Source organism: Sinocyclocheilus anshuiensis, unplaced genomic scaffold, assembly GCF_001515605.1.
Source record: "Sinocyclocheilus anshuiensis isolate Anshui unplaced genomic scaffold, SAMN03320099.WGS_v1.1 scaffold1473, whole genome shotgun sequence".
Taxonomy (NCBI): domain Eukaryota; kingdom Metazoa; phylum Chordata; class Actinopteri; order Cypriniformes; family Cyprinidae; genus Sinocyclocheilus; species Sinocyclocheilus anshuiensis.
In genome coordinates this window covers 511,985-532,742 of record NW_015548335.1, presented here as the reverse complement: position 1 = coordinate 532,742, position 20,758 = coordinate 511,985, and the positions used below count along the sequence as shown (strand labels likewise).

Sequence of the window (20,758 nt, the reverse complement as noted above, 5' to 3'; positions counted from 1 at the left end):
AATTTTATTAATTTTTTATTTTTTTTATTTTAGGGTAAAATGTGACCTGCACATATTTTAATGACATTGACTCAATCTCTATTGACCAGACATAACCTGATGACCCTGAGGTCAGGACAGGCAGTGACCTTAAATGTCAAACACCAGACTCTTTAGTGTCGGTTATTTATGATGCTGCAAACTCAACTAATGTGTTTATGGCATCAGGGGTTAGATAAACCTTGTGGCTTTTCAAGTACCAGGGCAGTTATTGCAAATTCTTGTTTGGCAAAACTCTGATGATGATCTGGTGCTGTAAAGCGTTATCGTGCCGTCTATGCACACCCATGCAACATTTATAGCTTTGTTTGTTCCCCTCTCGTCCATTCTACCTCAACCATGGGAAAGAATGCACACTTTGTGTTTTTGGCATGTTTACAGATGCAATTTGGACTTATTTGGCTCAAATTGAGGGGAAAAAGAAATAACGCTGTTGTGAACACATCCAGTGTATTTATCATTATCTAGAGATAGCGAGAGGGGGAAATAGATGGTTTCAGTTTCTCATGACTGTGTCCCTCATGACAAATGTGTTTTATTCCCCAGACTCCATTTGAATTTTTCTCCATTATCAGTTAATTTTTGCATGTGCCGCAGATTCTACTGTATTTGATCTTGTATGTGAGCTTCACGCAGGTTTCATTGCATGCCGAAGCGCCAGTAAAACTATCAGCTGATGGAGCTTAAGAACCTGCAGTGACTTGCGGTCAATCAAACAGGGCTAATTAACCGACCATTTTGTTAGTTTCCCTGCTAAGCTGTCTGATTGGTGATCGCTGCCAACCGTTTGATGCTGAAGGCTTTTTTCTTCTAAGAGAAAGTTTCTGTTTCTTCCAGTGAGTTATTGGCAGGCCCACACGGAGTATGAATATGCAGATCTCCACAGAAAGCTCTGCAGATTTCTGCAGATTCACAAAGTTATACACATCCCATTGCGTCGCTATCAATCAAGTTTTCAATAAGTACGTTTATTATGCTTGCCAATATTGGCGCTTTACAGTAGAGATTTACAGAACTCTAGTTCAGTTGGGAAATTTCACTACTGTTCAAAAGTTTGGGGTCAGTAAGATTTTTATTTTTTTAAAGAAATGAATAATTTTATTCCGCAAAGATGCTTTAAAATGTCTAAAAGGGACATTTGCCGTATAATGTTAAGATTTCGATTTCAAATATTTCTTTCAAAGAATCCTGAAAGAAATGTATCATGGTTTTAACAAAAATATTAAGCAGCACAGCTGTTTTCAATATTGATGATTATAAGAAATATTTCTTGAGCAGCAAATCAGCATATTAGGATGATTTCTGAAGGATCGTGTGACACTGAAGACTGGAGTAATGATGCTGAAAATTCAGCTTTACAATCACAAGAATAAATTATATTTTAAAATATATTTAAATAAAAAAAAAATATCTCAGAATATTTCTGTTTTTACTGTATTTTTAATCAAATTAATACAGCCTTGGTAAGCAAAAGAGACTTTTTTTTTTTTTTAAAACATTAAAAATATTTCTGATTACTGGTTTGATTAAACATATTCAACTTAATTAAACAAATGCTTCAGTGTTTCTGCATTCGGACAAATTCCTCACTCTAATTAACGCATTTTTATCATGTTTAACTCTTTTAACGTTCCACAGAATTCTACTTAGAAAATGCAAAATGAGCTGTCCGGGCATAGTTATTGGTAACTTGTCGGCTGATTTTCACTAATGGTTTCAAATATTAACAAGACATGCAGAGGAAAAAGCTTTCTTTTGCTTTATGGTCTACGTTTGGTCTCCAGGTAATCATCGAAAGAGAGATTGTAATCTCAAGATTGAGATTACAAGCCGGGTTTGGTTGAGCTCGGAGCAGTTTTCTTCGGCATTCCTCCTGTTGGCTTCGACTTTGATTTAGAGGCTCCTCAAGCTCCTCTGTTACTACAGTTCCAACATTTCCCACTTACACATAGCGAGGCTGATGAATCCAGATCCACAGTACTCTAACACTGTCTGGTGTGGAATTCTGTGTGATAAATGTGCATTAAAAAAACGGGCTGTAATGGAAGTTCAAGGATCATTTGATCTCATGGCTGGAAGATATATTTAGTGTCGGCTTGGATTCCGCCAGATAAAAAAATCTGCATCTCTGCCGTTAGAGAGTTTGGCCAGCCGTCCAATGTCGAGATCGACTCACTTTTCCTCCTAGAAAAGCAGCATCCAATGTGGATGTTCAAATATACCAGCGGATTATGCAGAAGAGCAGTTTGGTTTGTGCATGTGGGATTGTTAAGAAGCATTCGCAACATGCATAAATGGAAATTACAGCTTTGGAGGTAAATGATAGGACTCGTAACTGGCTCGTAAATTTGAGAGTATTTTTCGAGTGTTGTTAAGCTCGTTTACATTCTTGTGCCATGTTTTAGCTCTCGTCGCATCAGACCTCGAGATCTTTACCACAAATTCATACCGTGACAAAACAACTTTCTTTATTCTCCAGGGTTGATGGGAATTGTTATTTTTTTTGAAGCAGCTCTTCTTTTCTTCTTTCCGTATTGAAGCAGGTCCTTCTTGTACTTCTCAGATGTCTTATCAAGGGAGAACTAATATTTATTTCCAAATAACATGCTGCTTACAGCAGATGTTTGAGTTATGACGAGACTCACATGGAATCTGTGCTAGCAGAGAGATTTTCTCAGAAATGTAATATGTAAATACATACATTTCAGCAATTTTATGTATTTGCTCAATCACTGCATCATCACATTTTATTTATATTGGCCATCCTGCACTTTAGATCAACCACGGATGTAGATAATGCAAAAAAAAAAGAAGAAGTTAACACACATTTTTGTTTTAAAAGATCTAATTCTCGAATTAGGCTGAATATATTTGATCAAAATACAATAAAAACAGTGCAGTATTGTGAATTATTACAGTTTATATTAATTTTATTTATCTTTACCATTTTATTTATATGCTAATTTGGTGCTCAAGTAACATTGTATTATTATCAATTAATAATCAATTATTATGAATGTTCTGCTTAATATTTTTGTGGAAACAAAATAAAGTTCTTTTGAACTTTTGAAAATTCAAAAGAACAGTGTTTATTTGAAATAGAATATTTTTGTAACAATGCAAATGTTTCTACTTTCGCCTTTGTTCAGTTTAATACGTCCTTGCTGAATAAAAATATTTATTTTTAGTTTTTTCCCCCCTAAAAACCCTTACCCTAAGTTTCCCTAAACTTTTGAATTTGTGTGTATGTATAAATATTTGCAATTTATAAATGTCAATTTTGTGCCCAAACAAACAAACAAACAAACAAACAAACAAACACCCAGTTGTTCACAAGTTCTACATACTCTCTGCCCCTTGTTTGTTTATTATATATTTTGGCTAATTTGATTACATTTCAGCTCCATTTAGCATAATTCTACCTTTTTTCCTCCAAAATGCAGTCTGGGCCTGATCATGTCTATGTTATCCTACCATCACTTACACCTAGTTACGTTTCCATTCGGCTTTATGATCTTCAGACAGATAGACTTCCCCGTAATCCTTGTTGACTACCGTGTGAAAAGAGCCAGTTTTCGAACGGCACCAGAGCAAATGCATTCAAGATGTCCGCATTCTCCAGGGTTAAATTAGAGTGCCAGCGAACATGAAATCTGACAAGATAGCCAAAATGTAACCAACATGGAGCTGTTTTGATTGGGGCCCCGCTTTTCACGAGGTCACAGCAAATTAGCAGTGATTTTTAAGAGGTTTTCAGGCATTAGCAAGTTGAAGTCTGTCTCCGCCAAATGGTTGGAGGCTGTGAATGTTGGGAGGAGATGCTGACGGAGGCAGAAACACGTGCCACGGCATTTCTGCGTAGAAGCTGAGGCTCTGGGAGGGTCGAGAGGGGGTTGATTTAAGACCCCTGCAGCATCTTCACAGCCTGCTGCAGTTTAAATGAATGAATGCGTTCGTTCTGCGGAAACAAAGCGCTGCCGCTCGCTTGGATTGTTTATCGCTGCAGGTTGGCGGGCGGCACGGGGCTGATGGAGCACCCGTCAGGAAGATTGGGATCACACGAGTCGGAAAGCACAGGGCCCCGGTTGCAACGAAATCTTAAGATAAGAAATCCCATCATAAATGAATAATCTCTAAGGGTTTTCCGAACCTAAGGAGTTTGTTGCAACCGACTGCAGATGACAAACATGTTTCAGGAAGATTGAAATATTCACTTTGAATACAAATAGTGTATTGGGGTTTTATTTGCAATGCTAGTAGTAGTACCAGTCCCCATGTGTAGAAAAGGCGTTAGTTGATGTGCCAATATAATGCCATTGGTCAAGTAAAATTTGTCATCATTTGCTATATTGGTAAGGGCAATTCATTAGATAATATTTGCTTATTTAGAGATTATCATATGTGTGTGTTTTAGTGAGTTAAGTAAGTATTATGAAAATAAAATTTTTAGCATTTTTGTGTACACTGTAAAAAATGACCGTGGATTTAACGGTAAAAGACTGTAAAAATGCTACAGTAAAAACCTGTTAAATGGTTAACGGTAAATTCCCCTACTATATACGGTGAAAAACTGTATTGGACATTACATGTATTGGACATAAATTTTACGGTAGTATACCGTTTTTGGAAGTGAAAAATACCATATAATTTACAGTGAATAACCGTAAATTGACATTTCCAGAATTCCCTGCGTTACATTTCAAATTTGATGTTTTTTGTTGAAATAACTATGTTTCTTAGTTTTTTCTTATCAGTTTTGTATATTAGGGTTGTGTGTTACACCTAATGTTGTTAAATTAATGTTTATTGCATTATTTCAGTTTCATGTGTGTTACCATGATGGTGTTTGGTGTTTGTGTGAATGACACTGTGCACCTTCTATATATGTTATTATTTAAAAGCTGCTTGTGATGGGCTTTGGTTCATCATGTGACTTTCTCATCACCACCTGCATTTGGTGGTTATCAGTGTATTACAAAGATACAAAACAGATTTCAGTACTTCAGTAGGTTGGTATATTAACATTATATCAGTTAATGAAATTACGGTATTTAACTGTAAATTTAAAACCTTAAAACCTAAAACGTTGCTACCTTATTTTTTATGGTAAAATTCCGGCAACCACAGCTATGTATATGTATATATATATGTATATGTATATATATATGTATATGCATATGTATATATATATATATATATATGTATATGTATGTGTGTATATGTATATATATGTGTGTATATATATATGTATGTATGTATGTATGTATGTATGTATGTATAATTGCTGAAATTAAATACTTAATTTATGGCAGATGCTGATAATGGCAAAATTAATAAGCCTGGCCAATATGTATCAGTCTATCAAAAATGCCTGTGCAGTTTCATCACTTCCACAAAAGTAGAGGTCATAAATGTAATAAAATGTAAGCAGTTTCTGAAAATGATTTGGCCTCTACTCTATATTACTAATGTTGGCCATATAAGATGTGCAGTAATGGCATCTTTGGCTTGATTTCTGCTTCCCTAATGAATTGACCACTTGGTTTGAGGTGGATTATGCCAGCGTTACTTTTGCCTGTGCATTTCATTAGGCAGGCATTCGGAGAGAAAGGACAGTGGTTGAGGGGCTCTCAGCTGGGTGGAGATCACTTTTCTAAGCAGCTTTAGGAGAGTTGGCACTCTGTAGACCTGCTAAGAGGCCCACAGGAAGTCATTTGGGACAGAATTAGTTAAAACATCCTGTCTTTGGGACATTTTCACACACTAGAGCTTCTATTCAGGCTAAGAGAGGTCGCAGTGATTTAAAATCTCAAAGCAGTTATGAGGAACTAATGTTCAGTGGCTATAATTGATTTACTTATTAAAGTTCCAGATCGTATGATATTAAACAGAATCGCTCAGACAAACCATAATTGCACGTATTAATGGGACATTTTTGTCCTTGATAAACCGATAAACTGTTTTTGGAAGGGATCTTGGGAGAGAGTGCAAGCATGGCAGCCACTAATCAGCAGTTAGGAATGCAGATTTGGAATCCTGTCATTAATAAATTTGTAAAGATCTTCATTTATAAAATTGTTTGGTTAATGTAATAATGCTTTAAGCTGCCAATAAGAGTGTAGTACTCTGGCTATGATTTCCACAGATTTTCCACCAAAATCAGTGTTGAAAGTGTGATAAAAGTCTGCAGATTCTGCAGAAATGTTGTCTTGTTTGTTCTGCAGTGACTGTTCATCTGATTCTAGATTGTGGAGTTCGTCTGATTGGAAATGCACAGAAGTCGGCAGCAGTTCACCACTGGATTTAATGACCGAGCCAAATCAATTTGACCAAAGCCCGTACGGATGAGGGTCTGTGTCTGGATGGAGACTTAACAATTGCCGCATTTTACAATTTCAGTGCAATCATGTAGCTCTGTTTCTCACAAAACTGGTTTTCGAAACCAAACCCACCATCGCTGTTGGAGACAAGGGGTGGCCGCTTCTGTTCCTGTTTGAGGTTTTTCAGCTTTGAGGTTCAGTTTTTGTGGCTTGTATGCAGTATTGTCCCCAGTAATTACTCTAACATGCCAGTCCTCCAGTCTGCTGGTCCCGTCAGAAGTGATTAATCACATGTTGTGTTTCTCTTCCTTGTATACTGCCACCATGGATTGTGATGTTACAGCGGTACAGCGTTTCAGACTGACCTTAAAACACACACTCAAATAGTTTTTTTTAGAGATGATATTATATTTTAATCATCTTCGTACATATGCATTAGATATGAATGCAGTGACTTTTAGAGGAGATTCAGTTGTGCGCCATCCTGCATGCATTCATTTTTCAAGATGATTGAAAAGCCCCATTTTTAACTATTTGTGTAAAGGCCTTTTATTGGAGTTTGCATCAACATTTACTGTAGAGAACCATGCAGCTGCTGCATTTAAACAGCTGCAGTAAACAACACCTCTTCACAAGTCTAGATTTTGATCTGTTCATGAACAAGTGCACTGCTTTATTACAGTGATTTGATTTACCACAATACGGTAGGAAATTGAAGGATGTAGAAATGTTGGGCAAAATGTTGGACAGGGCAGTTTAAACAGTCATGGGATGCACTTAAATTAGCAACAGAGTGGTCTATTAAAGACGCAATTAGGAGATATTGCTTACTATTCTGCTACACACTCAGAGGTTTGTACTTTTTCTTTACAAAAGAGTACATGCTTTTAGGGCGTAGTGCAAATGGGCGAATTGGGACACAGCAAATACATCTTTTGAAATGGAATGGTGGAAATTGAATTGTGGGCAGGGGTAGATGCTCCACTCTTGTGTGAGGTTTAGATATTGTGTTTGTTCATGAGGAAATTCCAGCGGTGGAGAACCAGTGAGCCGCTGAACACGATGTGAAATATTTTAATGGTCGTACACGGTGCTGATGGGAAACGGAGGCGGGGTTCGTGATCTTCAGGAGTATGTGGAGGTCTTATCAGGGCTCGGTCTCCCTGAGGAATGTTTATAGAAAGCAGGCCTGTTTCAGGGGTTGCTGGCACAGACCTGCTGTGCGCTTGTTTGCTTTTGCATTTGATTTATGGGCCAGGCAGTGAAATAAAGGCAGGAAACCCAGAACCCAGCCCCACCGATCTGCTGATATGCAACATCATGCAGCACTAAACCCAGGGCTAAAACCCAGGCGTTTGCCAAAAAAAAAAGCCATCATTTAGTTTTTCTTGACCATTTTTTTGCCACTTTTAACTTTTTTTGTTTTTGTTTTTAAGACTAAGATTGCATAATATGAGCCTTTTCAAGGGTTAAATGTGCCTTAAAGTCAACATTTGATAGATTTATTTATTAAAGTTAGTTTTTAAATAATGAGTCTTTACAAAGTCATAGATTCGATAAAGTTTGCGGAGAAAGTTTTTTGTAAGTTACAGTATATTTTCATACTATATATTTTTTATTGCATAATATGAGCCTTTTCAAGGGTTAAATGTGCCAACATTCAACATTTGATTTATTTATTTATTAAAGTTAGTTTTTAAATAATGAGTCTTTACAAAGTCATAGATTCGATAAAGTTTGCGGAGAAAGTTTTTGTAAGTTGCAGTATATTTTCATAATATATATTTTTTTATTGCATAATATGAGCCTTTTCAAGGGTTAAATGTGCCAACATTCAACATTTGATTGATTTATTTATTTATTAAAGTTAGTTTTTAAATAGTGAGTCTTTACAAAGTCATAGATTTGATAAAGTTTTGGGATAAAGTTTTTGTAAGTGACAGTCTATTTTCATTATATATTAAAATTTATTTTATTGCCAAATACGAGCCGTTTAAGGGTCAAATGCACCTTCAAGTAATTCCATTTTTATTTTACATTTTATTTGGTAAAGTTAGTCTTTAAAACATTTAGGCCTAGTCTTTGCAAATTTATAGATTCAGTGAATAGTAGGGAGAAAGTTTTGAGCTGTTGAAAGTTACAGTATTTGTTTTATTAATTATATGAATTGATTTTATTGCATAATATGAGCCCTAATGGGTTAAATGTGCCTTAAAGTCAACATTATCTCAAAAATAACCCCATTTACTTTTATCTTAATACGCATTCCTGACCTTAATCTGTAATGTTCATCAGTGTGCATTATTCCAAAGGAAAAATGTTTGTCTTCATATTCTTTCATCAAAATGTCATAACGTGCTCTGCCTCTAAAATTTCTTTCCTGTTCACTTGATGTCAGAAATTCCTTATTTTTCTATCCATCCCCTCTAATGGCTTTGTTTTGTGTATGATGGCCATTTCTTATGCAGTCAGTCTTTATGGATAAAATCAAGTGCATCCTACCTTTTTTTTTTTTTCTTTCTTTTCTTAATGTAATGTGTCCACTTATGGAAATAAAATGAGTTGTGAAAGCAGTTTCATGTTGCCTGTTTTGTTCTTAACCTAATGTGGATTTAAGAAAATAATCTGTTGTAAAATTGTGTAAAAATGAGCTTGCTTGATAAAACCTTAATTGGGTTTATGTGCATCGGTATCTGTGTGTGTAAGAGAGAAATACATCTATCTCTGTGTTTTTGTCGAGGCACGAGAGGTGAGGATAACTCATCTGGATAGCTGTTGTCTCCTAAGGTGGAATACGTCGGGACTCCTCCTCACCTGCTTGTAAAGCAGAGTTTCTCTGGCCAATAACTCATCTTATCTTGTGAGTTAAACGCAGATGGCTCTGGCCTGTTTCAACCTGCTGTGTTTCACTGATAGCAAACAACCAGCTCATTCCCTGGAAGGTGAACAATCCCAATTCATGCTGTAGATCATACTGAGATCCTGTTTTATGTGTAGTGCAGAATGGGAATTATGTTGCACAGTTTTCCTGATAGTGTTGTAACCGGTTCTCACTGTTTTAGAGCAGGATTGGGTTTCAGTAATTGCCCTTAGTTACTCATAAGTCTCTCGTGATTGGAGTTTAACCTTTTGCTTTGGCTCAGTAGTCCTTGCTTTTTTTTTTTTTTGAGGAAATGATTGGGCAATATTTTCATTCATCCATGCCATGGCAAAGCTGGTGAATTGTAAACAGACAACACATTATGGCTTAATATTAGCCACTCTGAGGGCTGTGCTGTTACTCCTCTGAAAATGTAAGTGAATGGTGTATGTGTGTAGATTTTAAAGGTAATATGCAGTTAATTATTTTTGCACATTCCTGGACTTATCATGCACAGTTCCTCATTGAATGTTTTATCCAAAGAATGTTTTATTAAAAATGCAAAAACTGTAAAAAATGTCAAAAATTGTTCTTAACTCCTGAAACAACTTCTAGTTCAATTGTTGAGCAAGTTCTCAACTTACATTTTTCACATGGAACCCTGTGAATTGTGTCCAGGATTATGGAAAACCTAGAAATAGTAGCAAAGTTATATTGTGATTTAAAGGCCTGGAAAAGCCTTAAAAGTCCAAAATTAATGAAAACTAATGGATATTTCCATAGTGAATATATTTTCTAGTTAAACTTAAGTTAAAAAATTACTTTTGGAGTTATATGATGGTGATGATGATGATGGTGATGATGACGACGACGATGATAAAAAACCCCAAAAAACTTTATACAGTAATCCTCACCAAAATTATGGAAATTAATTTGGTCTTCAAATGCATTAAAGGAATATTTCACCCAAAAATGAAAATTTGCTGAAAACTTGCCCTCAGGACATCTAAAATGTAGATGAGTTTGCTTCTTCATCAGAATAGATTTGGAGAAAGGCAGCATTACATCACTTGCTCACCAATGGATCCTCTGCATTGAATGGGTGCCGTCAGAATGAGAGTCCAAACCGCTGAGAAAAACATCACAATAATCCACAAGTAATCCACACCACTCCAGTCCATCAGTTAATGTCTTGTGAAGTGAAAAGCTGTGTGTTTGTAAGAAACAAATCCATCATACAGCCTCCTTGCAAGTATTTCTCTCTTTCTGTGCTTTTTTGGTGCCAAATGCAAATATTCCATCATCTTGGATACACATGAAAGAGCTTGTGGAAAATGCAGTGCGTTGGCCCAAGTGTTTTTGAGTTAAGCGTGCTCAAGTGAGGTTTTCATTCACCACAACTACAACTTAATTTCCTAAACTTCATTTCAGAGGACATTTAAATGAATAGTTCAGCCAAAATAATACTTATGCATTATGAACAAACTAAATTTTGCTCTGTTCCTCGCACAAATATATTGTATGGCAAAGCAGACTAGAAATATAGTGTTCTTTTTGGAGCTTGACAGCTACGGTCACTGCCTAACATCTCCTTTTGTGTTTCATGGAGAAAACACAGGGTTTGGACAAGCACAAAGCTGAGTAAAGTATATAAAAATGTCAAAATTTGGGTGAACTATTTCTTTAAAGTAGGTTGTGATTGGTGGAGCTCCAGCACGCGTGATGAGGGCTGCTGTCTGAAGGCAACAGGTCTCGGTTTAATCTAGTTAACACAAACATGCGAGGAATGCAACAACACAATTACCGCTCATTATATAATATTCATCTGTACACTCCAGTGTTATCAACACACATCCACTCCCCTTTCTGTCTCTTTCCCTCGAACCGTTTTGTTTCTCTTTCTGTTTCACACAAAGAGCACACTGACTGAGGCTTTGTGTTACTGACATGCCAGCCAAAAAGTTTGGACAGTTTTTTTTTTCGTGCTTTTCCCCCTCTCCGGCGCAGAAGCCCCCTGATCCGGCACAGCTGATTAATCTTCCTGAAGACATACGAGAAATGGTCTGAGATGGCATTAGGACAAGACAGAAAAAACACAGCTGAACATAATCATGGAAATTATTTAGATTTTAGTATACTCGTCAAAACATCAGAACTTACACTAATGAGAGTATGCTTTTATCTAAAGCAACTTACAAATGAGGATCATAAGCCAACAGAGAGCCAATAATTCACAGTGGCAGGTTTATTAGAAAGCTAGGTTAGGAAGCAAACTAGAGCTGAGAATAAATGCAGAAAAGAAGAGAAAGAAGATGATTTTGTTGATTATTTTCCCTCACTATCCATTATAACTCTTAATAATAAAATAGTTTGTAAAGAATTAATTCAATTTCAGTTTGTCAAAACTCATTTTAATCATGTAAGCAGAAGCCTTTAGATCAACAGAAGATGAGACTTTTAAAGATTAAAAAAATATATATATAAATCCACTCATGTGTGTCCAAAGTTTTGACAGGTAGTGTATAATGCAATATCAAGTAGGAAAGATAAATGGATGGATGGATTGCTTGAAGATGTTTTGCTCTGTAGCAGAAATAAGGTGAATGTCATGAAAAACAATTCCAGGTCATTTTCCCGCAAAATACATATTCACATAAAATGCAAAATAACTTAACGTAACGTAACGTAACTTAACTTAACTTAACTTAACTTAACTTAACTTAACTTAACTTAGCTTAGCTTAGCTTAGCTTAGCTTAGCTTAGCTTAGCTTAGCTTAGCTTTGCTTAGCTTAGCTTAGCTTTGCTTAGCTTAAACTTAACTTAACTTAACTTAACTTAACTTAACTTAACTTAACTTAACTTAACTTAACTTAGTTTAGCTTAGCTTAGCTTAGCTTAGCTTAGCTTTGCTTTGCTTTGCTTTACAGAAAAAACACACCTGAGCATAACCATGGAAATTATTTAAATTTTAGTATACTCATCAAAACATCAGAAATATGAACTTACACTAATGAGAGTATGCTTTTATCCAAAGCAACTTACAAATGAGGATCATAAGCCAACATAAGCCAGGTTTTTGCTTTACTTAACTTTACTTTACTTTACTTTACTTTTTTGTGACAATTCAGCACTATTTCCACCGAAAATGTGCCTAATCATTCTGAAAATAACGTCACAGTGCAAAATAACCTTATATAATAATATACTTTATTATATAATTCCCTAGGTTTTTCCTTTGCTTTTAGGGTAAATGTGATCTGGACATGTTCTTGTCAGGTTTTCGGGACATTCATCCAACTGCAGATGGTATTCTTTTTTTGCAGGTGAATATTATGCTGTCATGTCTACAATATGTTTGTTTTTGGTTTTTAAAGGCTTACTCACCTTTTTGGATGATTGTCAGGGCTATTTTCAGCATTGCGGTTGGCCCCACCAGTAGACCTGCGGTTATCACCTTTTGTGTGTTCACCTGCACCCCTGCTGCGGTTTAAGAGGCCGGGCATGAACCATTAACCAGAGGTTATGCTCAGAGTAGACCAGCTCAGGATGTGTCAGAATGATTTACACGACTCAACCCTGATGTAAATACCAGCACCGAATGCCTTCTGTTGCCCACATAATGAATCCAGCTCTCAGGGTGCTTGTTTTGACACATGAGAATCAAGGGGTCGTGTGTTAATCAGTTTCATTATATGACATGATGACGTCCTGCTAAAGAGTGTGATTGTTTGATGTCTATATGGTGCTGATTGTCACCAAATGCTATTACGCCACCTTTTGACCTTCAAGCCAGCTGTTTTCTTGCTTTCTTGCGTTAGGACGAGCTCCGTCAGGATTTCTAGCCGTTCTGAATGTCCTCGTCTAACCTGAGTAATTAGATTAGGGTGAGTGCTTTCATAGCTGTACTTCTGTTTAAGACTGGATGATGAAGCTGAAGTCTTACATATTAATATCTTAATATTTTTAATTCTTTGGATGATATATATCTTTGCATCAGTCATATAAATCATCCATTTGACCAAACAGTCAAATGGATGATTTATATGACTGGAATTCACAATCAATCAATCAATCAATCAAATTCAGAATATTATATTTTTCTCTCGCGCTCTCTCTCTCTCTCTCTCTCTCTCTCTCTCTCGCTCCCGCGCACACACACACACACACACACGCGATGCGCAAAACTCCGCATTTGAACAGTCAATAGCAAATACTTAAACTAATAACAAAACAGTAGCTGATTCAGAAACGCCAGATTGTCATAGCAAAGTCAGAATTACCTCCTCTCCTAGGTTCACAAAACGGTCGTCCATAAAATGCATTGCTGTTCTGTTGTAAGTGATCTTAAAGATTCCTAAATGCATCTACTTTCGGAAGGCCAAATAAAGTGCTTTTGCTTTCACCTAGAAACACACAGCGTCTCCCTGACATGGCTGCTTCAACACTAACTGCGGTTACTGAAACCACGCCGCCTTTCTTTGCGTGAACATTTGGGCGGCATTACACAAATATTTCCACATAGTGAGGTAGATATGTGGGGGCGTGTTAGATCGAGCCGTGTTAGTGGGGTGTGGCAGAGTCTTAACTTTGATAAAGAATATCTCTTTGGTTTTGAGACTTTAGTCTTTGCAACTTCAGGGATCTTATCTATGCACAATCAGCTTGTAACACTCCAAAGAGAAAGGAAAACTTGAAATCGCATCATATGACCCCTTTAAGATTAATCAGTATATTCTATAGAAACCGTAAGTAATTTATTATATACATGTATATCTCAAAACAATGTTTTGTCTTTTTCCAAGTGGAAAAAGTTAAAAGAGAAATTTAATCTTTGCAATGTTCAGAAAATTTGTAATTTTTTTTTTAAATATTTTGTATTTTTTTAATATAATTTGTATCATACCGTGCAACAAAATCACTGCAAATATAAAGCATAGTAAATATACTGTTCAGGCCTACTTCTGTTGCTCTTCCGGAATGACCTCTGAAAGAGAAGTCGTCAGGCTCAGTTTCAAACATTCCAGGCATCTTCAGAGGCATGAAGGCATGCTGGGTCGGGCCAGATCTCAGGGCAGACATAAGGTGTTTGTTAGTTATGGATAGCAGGTGGACAGGCTGTCATCAGCAGGTGCCTGCAGGCAGAGTTAGGCCAGGTGATGGAATCCGGTCTGGAGAAAGACCAGGCCTGTGTTAGGAGTCTGGAGAAAGACTTAGAGCAGAGCTCTGGGATGGACTGAGAACAGGGAGAGATTTCTCTTTATCACTGAAGTGTTATGGACTGGTACAGTGGTCATACTGGGTCTGGGTAGAGATAAGGATGTGTACGGTTTGCATAAATGTTTATGCCGGGTTGGTGTTGATGTTAAAAGAACAAGACGGGACATATTTCACGTAACACAGAGCACAAAATTAAATACATAACACAAGAACTAACTAACTAATTAAATACATTTCATTATTCATTCTGTAGCTTATATCAAATTTTCTTTTTTTGTTGCAACTTTCAAAGTCAGATTTTCAAAAAATGTTTGTAAAATAATATTGAATAATGTACTACAAGAAATATTATGCAAATACATGAGAAATATGAAATTAAATTATAATATATTTTATTTATTCATTAGATTTTTTTATATCTTGTCTTAAAACCTCAAAACATTATCTGTTTGAAGGGTTTAATGAAAAAAACAAAACAGATCTCTTCAGACTGTTGTATGTTTTCTGCTATTTTAACATTACGTTTTATTGCCTATTCTAAAAATAGTGTATCTACGTTTGTCTGAGTTATCCAAAATTGGGATGTCATCTTGCTTACATTTGTTGTTTCTCTCTTATCAGTCTTCCTGTTTAAAGTGGTTAATCGTTTGTGTTCAGAGTTCGTTTAGATATGCTGAGACCTGTAGTGAGAAAAAACAATAGATTTTCAGTGTTTGTGCGCTTTACGGCTCCACGTCCACAGCTGGAATAACATCTTTTAGCAGGAAGTCAAATCCAACAGCAGCACTAGTCATGCTTAAAGTCTCATGCCCCTTATTAAGAAGAAAACATCCGGTTCACATAGTGAAAGAATGAGACTGATCATTCTTACCCATAGAAACTTTTGCATGACAATTTAGATGTCTTCAAGAATCAATCTGTACTCAGTCTAATGCTATGCGGTTGCTAGGTTGTTCTGGATGATTTTAGGGAATTGCTGTATAAAAATGGGTTCTTCAGCGGTTCTTTGTGGTAGTTGAGGTGCTATATAGCACTGCTAAGTGGTTCTTTAGGTCGTAATCATAGGGTAACCAATTTAAGTGCTATATAGCACCTATAAAGAACCTGTAATGGTTCTTCAGTGGTTCGTTGGGGTGGTTAAGGTGCTGTATAGCACCATCTTTAGATATAGGTGCTATTTACTGTAGCACTTAAAGTGGTTCCCCTATGATTACGAGCCAAAGAACCACTTTTAGTGCTATTTAGCACCATTTGTTTTTAGAGTGTTTTTCACAAACACCAGCAATACAAGACAGGTTGTGATTTTTCAGGTGCAGCACACCTGTTAAACTATAAACTCTGTTAGTTAAGGCTCAGTACCTTTTTTAAAGAACACTTTATCAATGACAAGTCAAGGTCATTGATAAACGAGAAACTGACGTTGTGAAACCCAATGTGCTCTGTCAGCATTAAGACGAGCAATTAAATGGACCAAGCAAATTTAACACAAATGCCAGATGGTTGAAAAGAACACACGTATATATTCATCTGTCAAAACAAATGGTAAGAGCCGATGGCTTCCAGACCATGTCAAATTCCTCACTTTCATCTGAATCAAATTTTGCAAAGACACGCTTGAACTCTGGGTATTCATAAATTGTTGATCTTGGAATGACACAACTGAAATCTGACCCAAGTTGCATTGACTTTTTTTATTTACCACACCCAGTGAGAAATAAACCAGCATTATGTTTGTGGGTTCCAAGTCCCAGGCTTAGTGGTAAAATCACTGTGACACAAGGCCTCTTTTGGCCCAGAGCACACATGCAATACTGTATCCCACAATGCAATGTGTTTAACTTGACCTTCCATATGTGATGTGATGAATGAACTGGTAATATGAGCTAGTGCTGGGCGGTATACCGGTTCATACCGAATACCGGTGTATATTTTTGTTATGATATGAATTTTTAAAATACCGCAATACCGGTGTATGTCGCTTAAACAACATTTGGAACAAAAATACCGTCATGTACCGTGAAACGGTATAATTTTGAAAAATACCGTGATATAAATTTTTGGTCATACCGCCCAGCACTAATATGAGCCATGACATCTCCTTGATTTGAGTCATTTTATTACTTGAGTCATTATGCTGACCACTTATTTTTAATTTAATTTAATTTTTTTTTTTTTACAAAAAGAAAGCAATTTAATTTAATTTCATTTCATTTCATTTAATTTGTTATTATATTCTTATTTTATTTCTAATTTTATATTATTAGTTTGTTTATTTATTTTATTTTATTTTTTATTTTTGCTTTAACTTTATTTTATTTATGTTTTATTTTATTTTATTTTTTAATTTATTTTATTTTAATTTATTTTTGTTTTAGTATAATTAGTATAATTAGACTAATCTGAATAGAAAGCAATTTAATTTAATTTCATTTCATTTCATTTAATTTGTTATTATATTCTTATTTTATTTCTAATTTTATATTATTAGTTTGTTTATTTATTTTATTTTATTTTTTATTTTTGCTTTAACTTTATTTTATTTATGTTTTATTTTATTTTATTTTTTAATTTATTTTATTTTAATTTATTTTTGTTTTAGTATTGCTTTATTTTATTATATTTTATTTTTATTTTAAATGAAGTCAAGGCAACTTTTATTTTATCTTTTTATTTTATTTTATTATTTTATTTTTTATTTTTTATATAAATACCTTGTTGCAGTATATGAAGCAAATAAGACACCAAGGAATATCTGAATCCAAATCGTATCATTTGCAGCTTATGATATCCTGCAGTCCTGTGTGTGGCTCAGCAGTTTGTGGAAAGAGTAAATTGTCTTATAAATGTCATTTTTTTTAAACGTATGATTTCATTTCTACTGAATAATTAGTCTTTAAATGTCTGACTCACGTTTGTTTAGTTTTTTTTTTTTTTAATGTAATCATCAGACATGACGTCATGATGCCAGAGATCCGTCTAAAGTCTGTCTCCTTCCTTAGGAGGTGCTTTCATACAATAATGCTGTCTGTTTAGTCATTGACTGACTAGCCAGCTGCCATTGCTTTTAGACACAAGCTGTGGAAGGAGGCTTCCTGTTTGTGCACAGCTCCAGTTCCTCAGATGCAATTTTGCCTCGAAACAGTTTTCTTAATGCTCCAGTAAAAGCAGTGCCAGAAATTATGGTCTGCCATCCTGTTTGTGAAGCCCAGAGCTCATTTGTTGATGGGAGGCGGGATATTAGTTGTGGCAGTGGTCTGAGCAGCAATCTTATTATAAAGGACTTCAGCAGATTGTGAGTTCTGACAAAGCAAATCACCTTTAAACATCAGTGACTTTTCAATCCTGTTTATGAAATGCTGAAAGGTTTTGAAGTTAGTGCTGTAGATTGCCTGTTTTTGCACTGAATCACTGAGCAGAGATGATGGTTTCGATCTGTTGTGACTGACTCAGTGTTATTTATGTACTAGTATAGCATTTATTAATATTTTAAATTAGCTTTGATTTTATTTTCAGCTTTTGTTTTATTTTCAGTTTAAATTTTAGTAATTTTATTGTTAAATCATGATTAGATAAATTATTAAAAAATATATTTTGCCACAGAAAATGATTTTGGATCGTCCAATAGTTGTTTTAAAGGAAGAAAGTGTCATTGCTACAAAATTGTGCTTACAAATGTGAAGCTTGTATTTTTGTTAAATATTTATTTTAATTTATTTTATTTAAGCTGTCTAAATCATCCATTTTGAGGTGGAAGTACATCTAGTTAGATACTTTTTTTGAGTTTCATCTAAAAGTGTGTTCGACAATTGAAATAAAGCTGAAATAAAAAACAACTATAAATATTAGATGAAGTCAAACTTTAATAAATAAATTAATAAAATAATAAATAAATTAAAAAAATAAAAATGCCCTGCAACTAACTCAAATATGTTTAAGCTGAAGTACAAAAATGACTGAAAAATAAATTAAAATGAATTAAAACTAAATAGAAGCGGCTAAACAAAATTCAAATGGAAACTGAAAATATTAAAATAAAAGCTAATTCAAAATATGAGTAAATACTAAAATAGTATATACTGTATATCAGGGGTGCCCACACTTTTTTTGTGTTGGGATCTACTTTTCAAATGAGAAACAAATAAATAAATAATAAAATACATTTAAAATAAATAAATAAAAAAGCTTCCTGGGATGCAACTTTATATTGCATTATTTTAATTGTTAATAAAAAAATAAATAAAAAAATAATCAATTCAGCAAGCCCAGCCTTTTCTATTCACTAAAAAACCTTTTGAGAAACTAAAAAAATAAAAATAAATAAATAAAATACATTTAAAATAGATTTATAAACTTGTTGGGATTTAACTTTATATTGCATGAATTTAATTATTAAAAAAATATCTAATGTTCAATTCAGACCCTCTCCTCTCCAAATCAATTCAGCAAGCCCAGCCTTTTCTATTCACTAAAAAACCTTTGTATTCTAGTGTTATTACTTTTCAATTACATGTAATTATTTTTAAACGAAACAAATTCCAGATAGATTCAAACATTCCATGTTCTTTTTTGCAAACTTACTTTGCAAAAATGTCACTGCAGATATTCTATACAACTTAAAAGTACGTAAAGCTCAATTATACAGTAATTTTAACAAATAAGCACTAAGTTAACCTGCAATACCAAACAAGAGCACAGGGAGATGCCAAAGGACTGCATATAAACTACTATGGATCCATTCATAATCACTAAACACCAAAAAACAAATGAAAAATTAAACCATTCTGGAAACTCAGCAATTCAAAAGCGGCTCGCCTCGACGTCATCAGTGAATACGTTCCTCTTTCAGAACATGCAATAGTGTCAGTGTTGCGTCTGATGGCCATGTGTACATAAACACATCCGTTATAAAACACTCGCTGTATACGACTACATGAATATACTGAAATACAGAGTTATGGCATGAAGCTCTAGATGGTGCAGTCCGATAGGTCTAACTCAATCTGACCTAATGACATCATTATCACATGGCACAGCTGATTGGTTCTCTCCTGTATCGGTAGCCAATGAGCTCGCTGCTCAACATTCAAATATATGACTAGTGCTTGCCGTAGCAGTGCAGCTTGCTTCAGAAACCCTCCACCTTCCCCAGCTCCACCTGTATAGATCTGCTACGAGGTGATTCATGTATGCTATATTGTTTTTTTTTTCATGTATGTTATATTTGCAGCAGCAATATTTCTTACATGCTCACAGCAGCATGTTGTGGATGTATTGGCAGTAGCAAGTCTCGGTACTTGCTCTGCCGCAGCAGCAGCGTAGCAGATCTATTCTGCCCAAGACCAAGTACATTAACATTGTCATGTACATTACAATGCCAATCCCTCCGAGAGTTGTCATGACAGAACTGTGTTCAAGAAGAAATATGTTGTTGTGATCAGTGCGCCGAGAGCGCATATACATGGTTAGTTTGCGCATCAATAATAACGAGAACAACGCGCGCCTAATGAATGACTCCTGTATGTCACTAATACATAGAGAGGTGGTGCTGTTATTTATTTATATATTTTTAATTATGTAACATATTAGTCATGAAATTAGTGAATATATTATATTTTAGTAAGTTATCTCGCGCCCCCCGGTTGAGAACCACTGACCTTCATTTGATTTGCGATCTACCAGCATTGCCTTCGCGATCGACCTATTGGGCACCCCTGCTGTATGTAATACTAAAATAACACTGGGGGGGAGTTGTATGTAAACAGTACATTTCTGGTGTTCTGTGTGAAAGTTATCAGGTTATCAATTCATCTGTGCGTGTTTTCCAAATGAAAGCAAAATGTTTGTCTTGGTAACCTTTTATCAAAATGTAATAAGTTGCACCACTTCTGAAACCACTTTCTATTGCAGCCAATGTCATGAAGCCTTCTTCACTCCCTCTCTTCCAAACACCTGGCTCCGATTGGATAAAATCAAGTCCCGTCCTGCAGTTTTTTCTTGTTGAAAATCCCATTTCACTTGAAAAATGTCATTTCACGGTGGTAAAATGTGTTGACGTCATGTTGACTTGAAAGTCACAGAATCAGACCTGACATTTGTGTTTTTTTCTGTGTGTTGCAGGTATCATCCTCCTGCGTTCCTGTTGCCAACTATGAACTGGTAAGAACGTCTGTGGTTGTTATGATGACCCGTTTTTGATAATTTCCTAGAACCGTCATCACTCGGAATCTGCTCTGTTAATCAGATTGATGATAAAGTGATGTTTACGTGGCATGAGAACGTATCATCCCACAACCGTTAATATTTATAAGAAGGAAATAAAAG

At 35.3% G+C, this 20,758-nt stretch overlaps 1 protein-coding gene across 1 annotated transcript in view; it reads left to right on the top strand.

Annotated features, from left to right (window-relative positions):
* LOC107656508 (tensin-2-like) overlaps positions 1-20,758 on the top strand; it is a 188,973-nt gene that overhangs the window by 152,311 nt on the left and 15,904 nt on the right. Inside the window, exon 4 of the mRNA XM_016444389.1 lies at positions 20,555-20,593. Coding sequence (XP_016299875.1) covers positions 20,555-20,593 — 39 coding nt within the window. The remainder of the gene's footprint in view (positions 1-20,554; positions 20,594-20,758) is intronic.